General features: G+C 33.9%; 1 protein-coding gene across 1 annotated transcript in view; it reads left to right on the top strand.

Annotated features, from left to right (window-relative positions):
• Window positions 1-1,121: 1,121 nt before the first annotated feature.
• The window catches only part of Cap-H2 (Chromosome associated protein H2), a 58,705-nt gene continuing 40,563 nt past the window's right edge, over window positions 1,122-19,263 (top strand). The window contains exons 1-5 of the mRNA XM_069840190.1: window positions 1,122-1,253; window positions 6,368-6,815; window positions 12,133-12,261; window positions 15,177-15,358; window positions 19,017-19,147. Coding sequence (XP_069696291.1) covers window positions 12,160-12,261; window positions 15,177-15,358; window positions 19,017-19,147 — 415 coding nt within the window. The 5' untranslated portion in view covers window positions 1,122-1,253; window positions 6,368-6,815; window positions 12,133-12,159. The remainder of the gene's footprint in view (window positions 1,254-6,367; window positions 6,816-12,132; window positions 12,262-15,176; window positions 15,359-19,016; window positions 19,148-19,263) is intronic.

The following is a 19,263-nucleotide window of genomic DNA, read 5'->3' as shown; positions in this document are numbered from 1 at the left end:
ACTATGGTGGAATGATGATAACACTGAAGAGAAACTGGAGAAACTCGAGAAAACACATCGCGCCCGATTTTGTCCACCACAGATTTCGTCATTAAGACTGGGATCAACAAGAGAGTTAAAAAGAAAAGAAAGAACACTATTGTCTTTAAACAGGGTTTACTAATGTCACTTTATTTACGTCACTTGACAGTACTTTTCACATCCCTCCCTCCCTCTCTCTCTCTCCCTCTCCCCCCCCTTTTCCCGAAGGCTTACATTGCAGCCTCAGGTTTATTGTGCTTTCTACTCCTATTCTGTGAATGATAGCCGAACAGCTGCGCTTTTATAAAAGTACAGCACGCTACACCGTGAACTTAACCTGGGCTATGGTATGGATGATGACGAAATGAGTCCGAGGTTCAACGCCGAAAGTTACCCAGCAATTAGTTGAGGTAAAACGCCGGAAAAGAAACTCCAACCAGGATTTGAACCCAGTCCCACTCATTTTACGGCCAGACGTGCTAATCATTACTCCATGGCTGTGGACTTCCATAGATTTTACATTAGCATAAAAGCTTTAAACTTTGGAACAACTCAAGAGTTATATTTTTTTTTTTTTTTTTTTTTTTTTTTTTTTTAATAGTGCTAACTACTAAAGAGCACTTTTTGAACAGGACCATATAGCTCATTCATGTTTGCTGATTTAAAAATCAAACATTTGCAAGCATTAATTTCAACATTAATTTATTAGTTCGGGAAACGTTTGTACAATTACGAAACAAACTTTGATTTTAAATACAGAACTTTGCGAATCCCGACAAAAATTAAGGAGACGCCAGAAAGCTAGGCCAAAAAAAGGGGACTCCCGTTTTTACGGGACGTGTGGTAAGCTTAAAATATGCAGTACATCATAAAGAACCCAATAACGTTAAAAAAAATCAATTGTGCCTCCTTCATTGCATCTTTTCTGGTGGATTACTGAATTTTGTTTCGAAAGATTTTCCAATTTAACAGCACGTTTTGTTTTTATACAAATTCCAAACTCGATGTACTTTAAGCTAGCTTTGATCGCTACCAAGTTCATTCTGAAGCATATAAAACAAGTGAGCGTTAATTTTCTGAACACGCCCGCGTGAAAGTTTGTGAATTGTGATAATGTTCGCGTATGAGTGTAAATATGGCTCTCGTTTCATTGTAAAGAAACAGAATGATATTCAGATGATAACACGTCATTCTTATTTCTGTATAGTAAAGTAGAAGAATGGAATAAACAAGTAAGTAAACGATTGTTATTATATTACTGATGTTATTGTTGTATTGTCTTTCTACTTACAGATATTCAAAGTTGGCATAATCGTTTTTATTAGGTCAACCGTGTTTACTGAAGTGTAGGCGTATAATGTATCATATTAATACTGTTACCATTATGTAAATGAAAACGTGAACGTGTACTATTTATTTGTAGTTTAATTTTTGTTGATAAAGTTAGGTTATTATATTATGAAGTTCCTACTGAGCAAATACACTGTTGCCAAACGTAGAAAGAATGGAGGAGGGCAGCAATCAAATTAGCGATACAAATATTATGAATTATGGTCTTGTATAGGCCAAATACCTTGGTATAAACGAAGTGTCTGTGTCGTAAAAACATAGAGTGGGTGCTGTAACGTTAATTTTACCAAATATCAAAATCATATGAAGTGATGTTTTGTGTAAAAGTATGAAGTTTGTTCAGTTCATTCCAGAGGATTACAAATCTTTCTACGAATGTTACTATTTCCCAATTGAATGGTAAGTATGAATGATATAGGCCTACTAGTAGCATAACTGTATTTTTTGTTTTGTTTGTGCAGGTTTGTTTGTTTTTATTTTAGAAGACATGATTATGTTATGTCATGCCAATCCCATAGCATTTATAAATTATGGCATTGGTGTTAACTGTCATTACGTTTTCGAATATCGAGTGTAGTTATGTGCATTCATCGAGTTATTACAATACGTTACTTCGTATCTCCTTAATTAGATGAGAGAATGCTGGAATCATTTTATGCATGTAGACATAGATGGAAAATGACTTGTGAATAAGGAATGTTCTATGGCATGCTGTTAACATAGGCCAAACAGACCTATTTCTTTTTGTTTTTTAAATATTTATTCACAAGTTTGACTGCATGTTAATGGTTCAAAATCATTCAAATGATGTATCAGCCAGTGATAAAAACTTTGAAAATTATAGATTACCGATATGTTTTTTCATTTAAATGTTCGCAACTAGCCTGTTTACTATCTTCAGTACCTAATTCGTGGTTGAATGAAGATACACCTATACATAACACAAGTATACAGTCTGCACACAAAACTGTTAAAAGTTGAGAATGAGGTACAATAGCAAAAAGACAACAACTACAGGAATGTCACAAAGTAGAATGTGTTCATTGATATCCTGCTTATGGAAGAAAAAGATGCGTTTTGATACATGAGATGTTACAATAGTACAGAGTCTCTTTAGGTAAAGTAATTAATCATATTCTATTACAAAGTGCGAAGGGCTATATGAAAAATGAGTAAAATTGTAAATAACACATGCCCACACACTTGAAAGCTATTTTAGCAGTCACTTGTAGAATCCTTTATGAATTGGTATCCATGTAAAGACCTATCACATTCCTTTTGAGTTGTAAATGGTGTATGAGTTGTTTACAATGCACCACTTATTTAGACTTCGGTAGAAGTTAAAGCTTATAGCATTAAGAGCGTCTGTAAAAAGTAAGATATTCGATTCTGCAGTCAAAATTATCTATCTCAATGCTTGGAGTATTGCCATTAATTCGACCAAGAGTATTGAAAAAATTTTTGCAATTGCAGTCATTTCAGCGTCACCAGTAGTGACATTTTTATATGTTGCTCCTGTACCATTTAATGTTTTGAAACCATCTGTAAAGATGATAATCAAGTTATGTTCATACTGAGTTGTATATGTATGAATTCTTGATAGAGTAGTTCAGGCTTGATTTCTGATTCAAAGGAAGTAGTATCAGTATGTATAGGGCTAATCAGTGTCTTGTAATTAATACAATAAATTGAAAGTGTCTTGAAGGTATTGTGAAAAAATCGCGAGGAATAATGGAGTTGAAAAATTAATATTTTATGGTTTACTTTCAACCAAAGGATATAAAAGTTTTAATTTAGGAAACGTATGTACATAGACCATGTTTCTCATGTATTTATGACATTCTATCTTTTTTCTTGTTTCAAATTTTAGTAATTTCATTTCCTGGGAAATCTATCTCGATTTTTGGAGCAGAACCAACCTCTAGTACGTATTTTCTTACTAATGTTGTAAGTTTGTGAAGATTACTTTTTTTTTTGACAGCTTTTTGTGGTGTTGGTAGCATCACTATTCCATATTCTGTTAGGCCTACTGCATGTATTATATTAAATTACACAGAGTGAATAGGCTTTTGAATAATTTCCTGATGATATTTCAACTATAAGTATATGCCTATTTGAAAATCGATGTCTTAGAGTTCATTTTTTGCAGTATTTATAGTTTTTAAAATTTTTTTCAAAGTAGGTTATTTTACGACGCTTCATCAACATCTTAGGTTATTTAGTGTCTGAATGAGCTGAAGGTGATAATGCCGGTGAAGTGAGTCCGGGGTCCAGCACCGAAAGTTACTCAGCATTTGCTCGTATTGGGTTGAGGAAAAATCCCGGAAAAAACCACAACCAGATAACTTGTCCTGGCCGGGAATCGGACCTGGGCCACCTGGTTTCATGGCCAGACGTGCTAACCGTTACTCCACAGGTGTGGACCAGTATTTATAGTTTCAGCACAGTCTAGTATATACAGTCACGAAGCTCAGTATGTAGTAAATATGCATCCATAGATAGTTGCTAACCACTAGGATCACTAATATCGCCTCATTACAGACAATGTAAAATAGTACCGGCACAGTCTATTGTTCCTGGCACCCTTACAACTCAAGCTTCGTGACTATATATATACTAGACTGTGGTTTCAGTGTGCTTTTCCCATTAATTTGAAGTTCAGAATGATTTCGAGAAATTTCACCTGCAGCTAGGTATGAATGATATTGTTATTTATAATTATACTATTCATTTCCAGTTTTCAGGTTTATCTTTGTTAAATATAACATGATGATTTTTATTATAATTGGTCTCCAGTCCTAAAGACTGTAATTCTTGATTACTTAGAGGTCTTGAATGTGAAGAGTTAGGAACTTATCCTGGCCTACTTTAACTGGATATTTTGTATACAGAGCAATGTCATTTGTAAATATCAACACTTTTGTTAGCCTACTTGAAGAGAGAGATAATTTTAAAAACCCATAAACAGATTGAAGAGGATAGGGCTTAGTGAAGATCCTTGTGGTAATCCCCAACTGACCATTCTCTTGGATACATCATTATAAGACAAATGAAGACTAATATTTATATTGCTTAAAAGCTGATTGGTAGTGATGAGTCTATTCGGAATATCAAAACATTGTAACTGAGTAAGCTAAGTATTTAAGTATATTGACATTAATATGCTTTTGTTAAATCTAGAAAAATTGTAGATAGCTTTTGTCATTGAAAATTAGCTAGTTTTGTTTCAGTGATTTAGGGCTATAATATTAGAAATAGTGTTGAAGCCTTTCCTGAAATCATTTTTCTTACAATGTTCTTCTGTGAATGCTGAATCGACGTTTATATTCTAAGATGAAAGAAGAGTTATAAAAAGAGCAGTTTGACTTCAGGAAGGGAAAAGGTATGAGAGATGCAATTGGACTGGTATGAACAATCGGCGAAAGATACTGAGAGAAGAATAAAGAAGTGTATATATAGTATTTGTGGACCTAGAAAAGGCATTTGACAGAGTGGATTGGAATAAACTGATGGGGATCCTAAAGAAGATTGGCGTGGATTGGAAAGAGAGGAGACTGTTCAGTAACCTTTATATGAAACGAGTCAAAGTCAGAATAGGAAAAGAAATGTCAGAAGGAAGCGAAATAGGGAGAGGAGTACGTCAAGGATGCTCTGTATCACCTACTCTATTCAACATCTGCTTGGAGGATTTAGTGAAGAACTGTTTTCAGAACATGCGAGGGGTGATAGTAGGAGGAAGAAGAATAAAGTGCGTAAGATTTTCTGATGATATGGTGTTGTTAGCAGAAGAGGAGATGATACTAAGGGGTATGCTACTGTAGCTAAATGACAGCTTATGGAATGAAGTTAAATGCCAACAAAACGAAGAGCTTGGTCATAGGAAGAAAAGTAAAGAAGGTAAACTTGCGAATTCTAAATGAGACGGTAGAGCAAGTGGACAGCTTGAAATACTTGGGGTGTACTATAAGCAGTAACATGAGTTGCTGCCAAGAAGTCAAAAGGAGAATAGCAATGACAAAGGAAGCTTTTAATAGAAAATGGAGCATCATCTGCGGATCTCTGGAAAAAGAACTAAGGAAGAGGTAGTGAAGTGCTTTGTGTGGAGTGTGGAATTGTATGGCGCAGAAACATGGACATTACGACGAAGTGAAGAGAAGCAACTAGAAGTATTTGAAATGTAGATGTGGAGAAGAATGGAGCGTGTGAAATGTACAGACAAAATAAGAAGTGAAGCTGTGTTGGAAAGAGTGGGTGAAGAAAGAATGATTCTGAAACTGATCAGGAAGAGGAAAAGAAATTGACTGGATCACTGGTTGAGAAGAAACTGCCTTCTGAAGGATGCACTGGAAGAAATGGTGAACAGGGGAAGAGTTCAGGTCAAAAGAAGATGACAGATGACATTAAGATATATGGATCATATGTGGAGACTAAGAGAAAAGCAGAGAATAGGAAAAACTGGAGAAAGCTAGATTTTCAGTTAAAGACCTGCCCTTGGACAGAACACTATGAATGAATCAGATCATAATCCATTTCTGGAGAAGGTGAGAAAAACTGTTTTTGTCGATATCCATTCAACTTTCAATCTGCAGAAATTTTTTTTTCTCCACTTTCCTGTGGTATAGGAGACAGTTTGGTATGGTTGTTATTCCAATCCTGTAGAAATGCTTGCTTCAACGATCATGTCCAGTGATCAACCATATTTTTGGAATTTTCAATAAATATGCTATGTTCTAAAATTGACTGGTGAATATTCTTAAAGTTTCCTTCATTGCTCTTCAAAACAACAAAGAACGACTTATAGTTATAGAGATCTTTTGTTATTGGTTTCTTATTCTTTGTAGACAAATCTATATGTTTTGCTTCTTTAGCAGTAGTCTGTGTATTCATTAATTGTTTCCAACTGGGGTTCCATATTTGAAATTGTATTTCGTTTTATCGTGACTTTATCTACATTATATGACGGATCCTTGACTGTTTCGTATCCTTAATGTTTCAGGAGATGTTTCCTGCAGTTGGATTTCTTTCCAGAAGCTAATTACAAAAGTTCAAGCAACTGATTCACTTACACATGCAAGAAATCCGGAAGACCTGTTAAAAGTTCCTTGTGATTCACATGAAGCATGGACTTCAAGTTATGGGAACCAATATGTTGTATAAAGTAGCAAAATATGTGGACACGACCAGTTGAACTATATGATTAGTTTTTAAAATGCTGCATAAACTGTATCCATAAAAAATGCAAGTGCTGTTCAAACTGAAGAAAAGTGATAAATACATCAATTTTTATCTACAAATAATAGCCAAACACACACTGTTGTAGAATTTGGTCATCCAATAATCTGCATTTGGTCGTTCAGCAAGGAGTTACACAGTTTAAAAGTTGGTTTGGTGTGCCGGTACATGTCATTTTATCATTGCACCTGTTTTTTTAATAGAAATTGAAGGTACAGTATAATCCAGTGGCATTAAATTGACTTGAAATTCAACTTGTACTCTGACAACTGAATGCTTACATTTAAAAGATCTCATTTCTTGCATAAAAATTAGCGTAGGTATGAAAAATTTTAATTGCCCCGTACTGTTGAGATAAAAAATGAACAAAATCTATTTTTATATCTGTATTAAAAACAAATAGTTCCAAACAAATGAGTGAAAATATCATACATTATTTACATAGTATTTTAATAATTTTCTGTGTAGTATGACTGAGTCATTGCATGTAGCCTAGATATTTTAATGTTGTATTTACACATCTTATAAAAATTAACATGTTGGCAATGCTATTTTCGATACTTGTAGCATAATGTTTCAGCTTGCTTAAGGATAAGTGTATTATTCACAATAACTTGTATTTGTCAAATAGTGTAAGAACATTGTTTTATAATGTTAAATATATGTATACACTTTATGTACCCTAAAATTGTAATAATTAGTTTTCTGTTACTGAGTGAAATTACAATAGACTCTGCCCACTTTTTAAGGAATTATTTGAAAAGTTCCAGCACAACTACAATAAAACCACTGATTAATTCCTGCTTTAAGGAAAATTCCACTTTTAAGAAACATGTTTGAATCAATTTGCAAATGCACAACTCATTTTAGCAAAATTTGGAACCTATTCCAAATGCTTGTTATTGATTTCTGTACAAGATATGGTTACACCAGTGTGACATTAACAGCAGTATTTTACAATGAGTAGTATCGTTGATATCTCGTTTGAAATTGAAGTTCCAGAAATGTTATTGTGTGCTTACTATTGAAAATTACAAATTTAATTGCAGTACTTAAAAATATGAAGAGTTCACGGGAAAAACGATGAATGTCACATTTCTGTTAAGACTTAGATAATGATCTAATTGAGTTTATAACTGCAAGATGTAGTGCTGTTTCTATAGAAAATAAAGGAAAGGATTACTGTATTCGTGGTGATAATTCTCCTTTTTACCATTTTTCATAAGAACAACATTAAATTTCGCAGTGATCCATTGAATTAGATAATGACATCAACCTTAAGAAAACTGTGACATTCATCGTTTTTCCCGCGAACTCTTCATATGTTATTGTGTTTTTGTGAAAAATCATATTTAGTGTTCACGAAAGTTTATTAATAGCAAATTTAATGGATATGAAGAATATGTAATAATTATAGTGTAGTTAAATGATCTAAGGGTGAACGTTTTAATTTCTGCTCAAAGTGCTTCCTTGCTTATATTAAAGAAAACCGCAGTTAAAGAAAAGATAACTTAGTCCTCTAGAGATTTGTGAAAATGGAGTTTTACTGTTTTTTTTTCTTTTTCCTATTACATTATCATCATATTCATCCACATAGTAAAAATAATAGTAAACCTAATTATGTGTAGATATTGATGAACTTGCTGCTGAACACGACTTCTTAGTGACGTAGATTAATTATTTGTAAATTTTCACGTACACAAAAAAATTTCTAGTAGTCCAATCTAATTTTCAATTCCTGTCCTCACATGATGAAATGGCCAGAGAAAGGAAATATGCCAGGCGAAGGGGATTTGCAGTACTATGTATGTTTCTAATGCTGTCAGTTTCACAACATAGTTATTCTCTTTCCTGCTTTCCAATATTTTGATATGAGATCATGATTTGTGTTAAGGACTTTAGAGATCTCTATGTAATACATATCCATTTGTACTTCCTGATCGCATAGAAGGCAGTTTGATATGGTTGTTATTCCAGTCCTGTAGAGATATTTGCTTAAACAATCATGTCCAGTGATCAACTATATTTTTTAGATTTGCAATATATTCTGTTCTAGAAATGTTAGCATACTTACCTTAACTGCAGAGGAGCTAAGTCAGACATGAAAGCATCATCATCGTTGGTGTTTACTGGTACTAGTAATACCATCACTGTTATGAATAATAAACTGGTTGATGACATCTTCCATAATTACATCCCTCTCCCAGTAATTGTTGGAAGATGATAATGCCTACAAATGCACTTGTGGTCCACATGTGGAAAACATTTTATTTTCTTATTACACAAAGTATAAAAAAAAAAAAAACAGAGCAGAAGAAATATGTAAAAAAAAAAAAAAGTCCAAATATGCAATAAAATCTCATGAAAATGTGTTACATTATAAAAAAAAATGGAAAAATATGCAATATGAAATCTCAATATTTTTCATTTCCCTTTACTGCACCTTGAAAATAGGTCTATATTAATGTTAGAGTATAATCCATAATTTTTTAAAAATATGATTTCTGCCTTTGGAATGGCTGTATTGATCTGCGGTAATATGTACTTAAACAGTTTTAGCACAAATTTCGTTCACGGTATTTTTACTCCATTTGATTATACTTTTTGGTCCAGGGAAAATACTCGTCCTTTACGAAAACATTGGTCTTTTATTCACTAATTTATAGTACACCATGACTCACTAAAACGTAGCCCTGGATTCAAAGGTGTAACCAAACTGAAATTACAGTGTCCGTAACACACTTAATTAAAATAGAGGGGATATTATAGTAAGGTGTTAAAAAGAAATCACAGTAATCTCTTCTAAACGGTTACCTTTCATGGTTACAAATATACATTGCATTAAAATACAGTAGGCGTACCTTTCTGAATTACAATCGACAGCAACATTTTATTATAAGTTTGGTTTCGTAAATCTGTTGTCCTAGAAACTATGGAACTGGAAGACACTCATCTCCACTTCCTAGGATGTAGATAAGCAATATTTGAAAGATGTTAGCTTCATTGGACTGCACTCTTTCAGAGGTGAGTTAAATTGCAGGACCGAGGTGCAATTAAATCAGCTTCCTAGGAGCCAGGATTCCTTTTCATAATTGTATGAGATTTTGCTCAACTACACTGCCGACTTCTTCAGAAACCTCTTTTAGACTACCCTAATCTGGTGTACCAACTCCATTGTCATGATGAATGGAATATCTGGAGCTTCCAATGTCTCAGTTGTTGATGGCAGCTTGTCATAGTTGCGTCTTATAAATGCAATTTGAATGGTGACAACTCTGGGTTGCATCAGAGCAGCTTTTGCATCTGAGACTCAGACTGAATTTTCCTCCAAGTAGTCAATATCTGTAATAATAATAATAATACGAAACCTAACAGTAAGCCTCAGAATGGGACTGATTCTCCGGCACGACCACAGCAAATTATAAATGACACTCGGTAGGAAATTAAACGCAGACTAAATATGGGAAATGCCTGTTATTATTCGGTTGAGAAGCTTTTGTCATCTAATCTTCTGTCAAAAAGTCTGAAAGTTAGAATTTATAAAACAGTTATATTACCGGTTGTTCTGTATGGTTGTGAAACTTGGACTCTCACTTTGAGAGAGGAACAGAGATTAAGGGTGTTTGAGAATAAGGTTCTTAGAAAAATATTTGGGGCTAAGAGGGATGAGGTTACAGGAGAATGGAGAAAGTTACATAATGCAGAGCTGCACGCATTGTGTACTTCACCTGACATAATTAGGAACATAAAATCCAGACGTTTGAGATGGCAGGACATGTAGCACATATGGGCGAATCCAGAAATGCATATAGAGTGTTAGTTGGGAAGCCGGAGGGAAAAAGACCTTTGGGGAGGCCGAGACATAGATGGGAAGATAATATTAAAATGGATTTGAGGGAGGTGGGATATGATGATAGAGACTGGATTAATTTTGCTCAGGATAGGGACCAATGGCGGGCTTATGTGAGGGCGGCAATGAACCTCCGGGTTGCTTAAAAGCCAGTAAGTAAGTAAATAATAATAATCACGATAATGATAATTATAATCATAATAATAAATGCTATATGCAGCACTGCTACTTACAGACCTGGTACTAAATCTACGTATTACTCTGTGAAAAGATTTATTAAATCTACATACTTAGACTTCAACAAACAAAATTTGATAACACAATCCCAAGGGAAAAAATGGAACTCTCTGCATCAAAATCCACAGTTAATTCCCGATTTACCACGAAATTCGTCTGTAGCTGCATTTAGATTGGCAACAGGCCATGATTGTTTGGTCAAACACCTGCATAGAATTGGAATATATCTCAGGCCCCTAACTGTCCATTGTGCAACTCAAACCAAGAAATGGATTCGGAACACCTCAAAATCTGTGCTTCAGTGGTTGGTCATGATAATATCTTTGAAAAATATTGGAGTGCAAGAGGTCAAATGACTTTATTGTCAAACGCCTGGCATTAGAAAACAACAACAACCTATTCTTGTATTATACCGAGTAAAAAAACAATCCTCCTTTTGTAAGATATTTTTGAAAGAAACTACTCCCAAAATATATCCACTTAGAGCAGTTGACAATTTCTGCTATTGTAATTGATGTTCAGAAATGCAAATATTATAGGCTATAAGGGCTTAAACTTCCTGATTCTAAGTAATTTGTCCCTTCTTTATTTTAATTTTTATTTCCCTTCATATTGTGATGGAAAGCAGTCAGTTCATTATAAGCTTCTACATTGTTATTTTTGTTGCTATTATGCTTCTAAATTCATTTTCATTATACAGTATTATATCTTAATTTTGGTGATAAATCTAAACTTCGACTTTAACCCAAGAAAAGTATAGTTCTAGCACTTACAACAGGAATCCTACCTGTCGTCCTCATGCCATTCACCTTAATCTCCCCCAGTTATAAGTGAAAACTTTCTCTTGCCAACAGAATTGAAGTGCAGACCGTGACAAGATCAGTTTTCATTAATTTTTTTTTAAGTTTAAATAGACGAAAGGCCTAATGCGTGAAGTAGAAGAAGAAGAAATGTTTTGTAAATAATATTTCCATGTGGCAGAAGCAAATAAACAGGTCCAGTTTTCCTTTGTGCTGGATCTATACTTTCTTCTATAATAATTGAAGCGTTGGCTGGAACAACGTTATAAGTTACATTTGGTAAAATTTACAGGAGCTGCAAAAATGTATATACATACAACGTTGTTCTTATGAGGTAACAAACTTTTGAGTGGACAAATTTCACATAACTGCATTGATGGACAGTTGCAAGCCAAGAAGTATAACAAGGTAACATGGCATACAACATTATTACACGGAAACACGCCAAATGAAAATTTTGTAACTTACAACGTTGTTCCAGCCGACTCTTCAATTATATTTTCCTACTGGTACATACTTTTGCTGAATCACGTGGTGGTCTTCCATTTGAAAGTTTTTCCTTCAAAATTCCACATGCAAACTATCCACCATATATGGCTACTCAGCATTTTTGTAGTAATTACGTTTTCATTTTTATTGCAGCATACCAGTACTCAAAGATATTCCAAAATGACGAATGATAACGTAAGCAGTAAGATCTTGTCAAAGATCGAAGAGCTCATGAAACCACTGGGAAAATTGTCAAAGACGTGGCATGAGCATTTATCAAAGGTAACTGTGTTTCATATAATTATTGTTACATTGTCACTTTAACACTGTTAAAAACATAAAATTGTTTAATCACAAGTTAAAAAGTGTTAACATTTTTAAAAAAAGGTATATACCTTGAACAGATAGCCCGTTTCGACGTGATGTTATGTCTTCATCACTGTCTTCTGAACTACTGGTGATCTTGAATTCTGCGATGTGCATTTGTCGGTTGTAGGGGTGGGGGTGTGCTGCTCTTATGGTGGGGGCTGGTTGTTTGTGTTATGACGTATCATGACATCGAATAATGTGTGGGTATTGAACTGTAATTGTGTATTAAGTATATGTTGTGGTATGTTATTGTATGTTTATATATTTCGTATTGTTCTAAGATGTTTAACTGTGAACTTTTTGGTGTGATGTGTAAAATTTCCATATCTGTTTCTATATTATTGTAGTCATGATTATTGTTGATAATATGTTCTGCGTAATTTGATGTGATGTAGGGTTGGGTTATAACTTTAATATGTTCATTATATCTTGTATGAAAGGATCTTCCTGTCTGTCCTATGTAAAAATGTGGACAATTATTGCATTTTAGTTTGTGAACTCCAGTTGAATTATATTTATTTGAATGTTCAATGTGATTATTTAGATATTTCTGTGTTGTGTTATTTGTTTTGTATGCTATCTTGTATTTTAGTTTTCTGAATGAAGTTGCAATTTTGTGAGTATTGGTATTGTGATATGTTAATGTTATGTATTTATTCTCACGTGGTGTTTGTGTTGGTTTGTTCTGTTTTTGTTTTTCCTTTTTTATTAGTGTGTCTATTATGTTAGGGTTGTATCCATTGTCTTGTGCTATATATTTTATTGTGTTTAATTCTTCAGTGTAGTTGTCATTGTTCATTGGTATATTAATTAATCTGTGTGTCATTGTACAGAAAGCTGCATGTTTATGTTGTATGGGATGGTTTGATGAATTGTGTATATGTGTTGTGGTTAGCAAGGTTATTGAAATGTTTGATGTCAAGAAGCTTTCGAGTACCCTAGCAAAATGAATGTCGGATAGGAATAAAATAATGAAGGTCAAGAGGAGGATGTATGTGCACTCATACCTAACATGTGCACCACTTACATTGAACTGAAATTTGTAAGATTGTTATTTTTGTCTTAAGTGAAAGAAGGCAAAGGAGTCTTGACAACTGGGAATAAAAATACCTTTGGAGATTGACATTTATTATGGAAGAAATACATAGGATGTAGTTGACCTATCAGAGCTTTGCATCATATTGGTCTGTCTATAACCTTAAAACTGAAGTGTGCTGTAAACACACAAACAAATATATTGCCATTTCCTCTAAATAAACACAAGGATTTAGCTTTCACTGTTGTTGCTATTTCAGGAAACTGTTTCATGGACTTCAGGTGTTTTTTTAAGAAGCTGTTACAGCAAATTCTCAGCTTAGCTAGTGCTCGTGGAATCTTGTGAGCTAAATTGCACAAAATAGTATTGCCGTACCTCTTTCACCTCATATCCTAGAGAAGGAATTATTTGTATTCTGTCTGGTTAATTGGTAAATTGTTTGGTTTTTATTGTCGAGTATTTGACAGGTCTCATGTTAATTGATATCCATTTTTAATTTATGAATATTGTACGTGTATGTTGGTGAATATTGTTAATATGAAAGCTATGGTTTTTAAGTTCTTACGTAGTGGTGTTACATAATGTAATGACCACCTGTTTTATGTACATTTATGAATCAATCAATCTTCTTAATGACTGTATCCAGCTGTTTGCTGACAACATAAAGTTCACTATAGTCCACTGTAGTCTATTCAGTTGTTTTTCACGAGAAATGAGGGGTATTTTGATCGGTGTTCATTATAGATGCCTGTTGCTAGTAGCCAGAGTTGGGATGTAGTCAATATATACTGCAGGACTGTGTCTTCTGCAACTGGTACTGATGATTTTAATTTACTTCTTTTGTGATTTATGGATGGACAGTATAGAAGAATGTGTTCCAGATCTTCATCATGATTATTACACCATAGACAAGTAGGATTATCAGAAATGTGAAATCAGTGTAGGTACAATTGAGTGACAATGTGACCTGTTCTGGCTCTTGTTAAAAATGTACATTTATGAAGAATGTGGATACTTTAGCAAAGAAGGGCAGCACTGCTACTTACAGACCTGTTACTAAATCTGCGTATTACTCTGTGAAGAGATTTATTAAATCTACATACTTAGACTTCAACAAACAAAATTTGATAACAAAAAATGGAACTCTCTGCATCAAAATCCACAGTTAATTCCCGATTTACCACGAAAATCATCTGTAGCTGCATTTAGATTGGCAACAGGCCATGATTGTTTGGCTAAACATCTGCATAGAATTGAGATATATCAGTCCCCTAACTGCCCATTGTGCAACTCAAACCAAGAAATGGATTCGGAACACCTCAAAATCTGTGCTTCATTGGCTGATCATGATAATATCTTCGAAAAATATTGGAGTGCAAGAGGTCAAATGACTTTATTGTCAAACGCCTGGCATTAGAAAACAACAACAACAATTATGAAGGGTAAGTTCTTTTTCGTCACTTTTTCTCAAGTCTCATTTGAGTTTGATCTTCAGCTGTGCAACAGATTGTAGTGCACAGGGTACCTATGTATCATCTGGGTTCTTAAGTTTTCCTTCTAATTCCCATTTGGTCGTTAGTTACTTCATTACAGCCATATCTTCATTCTACAGTCTGCAAATAGACTATAATTCTAAAAATTTGTGTAAAGAAATGTCTTTCAAACACATGCCCAACACTTGTATGATAATGTGTGTAAAACAAACAAAGAACCTGATATTGAGAAAGGAAGTGAACTGAAGTCTGATATTTCTTCGAAAATAAATTGATATCTTTGTATATTTTGTTGACAGTATTTGGATGAGTATATGCAGTGCATCGAGGAACTTGCTGCAGATGGTGAATTGGGACTTGCGGCATTAAATTTTGTACAAGCTGGTATGATGATTGAGAACACTACCAAAATGTATTCTATCAACGTGGATTATCTCTGGCAGTTCATGGTTGAAGTGCTGGAAATCTTGCGTATGAACAGGTGTGTCCTATATTTGCCCATTGTAAACATCGATATCTTTAGTTTGCCATGAATAAAGCAAACACAGAGGTACACTTTAACATAGTTTGGACAAATAAAGATAATGGCGAGGACATTTCTACTGTCTTGACTTTGAATTCGTCTTCTTAAGTTGATTGCCGAACAAGAATAGACCTATTAGCTTTTCAATATGTTCATATATGAGTATGGATATGAATTCCTTTCCTAGAAACTGTTTTATCAGTGAACCCTTTTTGTCCAGATTTGATGCATATGAGCTATTCCATCTCAAATCGACCGAAATATAGAGAAAATTGACCTTACAATTTCTAAATACAATGAAACTTTTTTTGTCTGTAGAGAACTGTGATACAATGCTTTGTGCAAAGTTTGAGGCATCAGAACTTCATAGTGTTTAAATAAAAAATATTAAAATTTATCGTATTTTCATAAAATTAGCAACTTTAAACTGTTGTAGCTCCGAAACCCTTTCACCCAATGATTAAAATCATGGTTTATTTTTATGCTGAGAAATTAAAGTTTATATTGACATATAAACAGATTTTCTTACTTTTTATGGAAATGGAGAAATTTAGATTTTTCTTCATTAAGACACCTTTGCCAAGGAAAAAATATTTTTAAAATATTTAGTTAGATTCCGCATTGAAAGTACAAATAAACATATATTTTTTACTGATGGTACGTTGATAAGAAAGTATTGAAAATATCAAATAAAGAAAATAGATAGTACGCATGTTAACTAACCAGCTGACTGTGAGTCGGGAGCTAGCCTAGGTAAGCAAGGCCAGGAGACATAAACACGTGATGTGTCGTCTAGTAGCGCATGGCTGTGCTAGCTTTATTACAGGTTTTCATAAACACAGGAGTAAAATGACTTCCAATGCCCGCTTATCTTCAGCTCTCGGCCAGTGTGTGCGGCACTGTGCCATTCAAGTCTAGGCATGTGAAAATAATTTATTTAATACCCTCGAAACTTATTGCCGTACCACGAAGCAAACAATGCCGAATTCCTCTTAATAATGCAAGGTTTTTTCTCAATTTTTTTTACATTTTTACAAATGAGCAAAAAGCCTAAAAGTAAAATCAGATTATCTGTCGCTCTGTGTACAATAAAAATAAGGATTACTCCTTAACATAACCTACCAAATGTCAGCTTCAAAATAAGCTGCCATTCAACGTTCTGCAGTAAATGGTTCCAGAGTTCTGAGCGCTGAAAGAGGCTTGTTTTTATAAAATACGCTAAATTTGTCGCTCAATAATACGAAAACCGTTTGACTTTCGATAATATATTTTTGAAAATGCAGTCTCCTCAGCACTTTGTATAAGTAGGGAAAAAATTAGAGTATCAGTATAAAAAAATGCGAGGTTTTTTACTGATCGATTTCATATGGAATAGCCCATATGCAATACTTCTGAAGAATATAACCGTGTAGTAAGTCTGATTCCATGTCATTTTTGTACAGATTGTAATACAACACAAGTCCACAATTTATTATGGAATAATGGAGCAAATTAGGCTACATAACATAGGCCTGAAGTGTAGAGCAAATGATTTGGATATTGCCCTTCAGTGGATCACAGTCACTTTGGAGTAACGGGGAATAAGGAACTGGAGACCCGGGGCCTGTTGCTTAAAGCTAAAATTACTGTATTACTAGCGATAATTTAGTAAATACATAAAAAAAAACAGTCATTTCCATCGCATAAATCTGTACGTATTGATAAATTTGTCACAACAGTTGACAAGCACTAGTAATTCCTAACAGTTTTACTTGTTTTACCAACGAATTGTTGCATAATATTTATCATCTGTAAAATAATTAAATTTCGCGAATACGTTTTCTACCAATCCTTTGTGCTTGGTAAACTTTCTTAAACGTGTAGAAATAACATTTTTTTTAATGTAATATGACTTCATTTTGAGGCGTGACAGTGAAGAAGAATTCATATGTAGGCGGAAGAAAACATTTAGAGTGATTTTCAACATGTTTTCTACCAATCCTTTGTGCTTGGTAAACTTTCTTAAACGTGTAGAAATAACATTTTTAATGTAATATGATTCATTTTGAGGCGTGACAGTGAAGAAGAATTCATATACAGTAGAACCTCTATTATCCACAATAATGAACGGAGTGGGCTGAACGGTTAATCGAAAAAATCGGATAATCCATACAATAAAATGTTTTCGTAAATTTAGTGAATAATGCTTATGCTTTCGTGATTTCCTCTATGGTCTTTTATTCAACACGCTAGGTAGTGGACCAGAAGTTCACCGATTTATGTCTGATTGTTAACAACGGGTTTTTAAGAGAAAAGGAAAATCTTTGTAATGGCTGTCTGTGGAAAGATACGAATAGTGGAGGTCTCATGTTGTAGATAGACACTTTATTCTCCATTTTTATTGAATTGCACACAGTTGTGATTTGAATCTCGTATTCTGAGATGAGTTTCTCGTTTCCTAATCCACTCAGTTATTTGCACTTTTTATACTTAGCACAATATGATTTCTTTTGATACCTATGAAGACATTATACAGTATGACAACTCGAATAGTAGACCATAATGTGTAAAGATTAAAGTCTTATAATAACCCTCTCTAGAAAAAAGAACGTGCTAATGAATGTAGGCCTACAGTACTTCATATATTTCTATAGTAAAAAAAAAAATGCGAGAGAAAGACAGTCGAATAATCTGCCAGTCGGTTAATAGGGTGATGGATAATCAGGTTTCTACTGTATAGGCGGAAGAAAACAGAGTGATTTTTAACAGTTCCAGTTTAAAGAAAGTTTGTTTCATACTATATCGAATTTTACTTCTTTCCCTACTCCAAACCAGTATGGAAAATGGAACTTTACATTATAGTTACTTTCCAGATTCCAGGCTTACCAACATATTATGTATACACCATGATAAACATAGTATGTGAAGACTCAATTATTAGCCTTTTCCTTGTTTTGTGGCATTATTTCCCATTTCTGTATTCATTTTACATTATGTATATATGATATAATTTTTATTTTACATGTTGTAAGTCAAAAGACGTTTCTCAAAATAATTAATAAATTCTAATTTTGGCATACTTTTTTGGACAAGTCTGTGTTATTGGATGTTATTCCTATAACCACAACTATAACTTCAGCATATAATATTTGTGTTGGGTAACTTTCGGTGCTGGGCCCCGGATTCATTTCACCTGCATTATCACCTTTACCTCATTCAGACGCTAAATAACCTAAGCTGTTGATAAAGCGTCGTAAAATAACCGAATAAAATAAAAATAAAATAAATATAATATTTGAAAATAATAAGGTAACATAGCATACTTCAAATCATTTGTATGAAAACACAGACATAGAAAAGAGAGCAGGAAAGAAATCACAGCTAGCAGGAGCAGTGGTGACAGGGTTTATTTTTATCGATTGATTGTTGCTCATACACCACTGAAAAGAGAGAGAGAGAGGGTGAGTGAGTGAGTGTGAGTGAGTGAGTGTGTGTGTGTGTGAGTGAGAGAGAGAGAGAGAGAGAGAGTGTGTGTGTGCGCGCGCGTGTGTGCACACATGCGCGTTTTTTTTTTTTTCAACTCAAATCTATGTCAAAAATACTAATACTCGTTATTATTTCTATTTATTGTCCTCAGGAAGTCTGGTACCAGTAAGAAAAATATTGAAGATCCTGAAAATGCTAATGAGCAGGAAAAAGTCCCCCGTAGGAGGGTAAGAAAAAGAGTAGTATGTGAAGACTTCTCAGAAGTTGAACCAAATGTTATTGGTAAGCATTTTGATATCAGAATTGTTTACCTCAGCTTCAGTCTCCTTAATACAATCGACCCTCCATACAAAAAAAAAAACTGATGAAACGATAACCCTATTGCAATGATAAATATT

The sequence above is a fragment of the Periplaneta americana genome, chromosome 11 (assembly GCF_040183065.1).
Source record: "Periplaneta americana isolate PAMFEO1 chromosome 11, P.americana_PAMFEO1_priV1, whole genome shotgun sequence".
Lineage (NCBI taxonomy): Eukaryota > Metazoa > Arthropoda > Insecta > Blattodea > Blattidae > Periplaneta > Periplaneta americana.
Note: the sequence above shows the minus strand (reverse complement) of the source record. Positions and strands in the feature narration are given on the sequence as shown.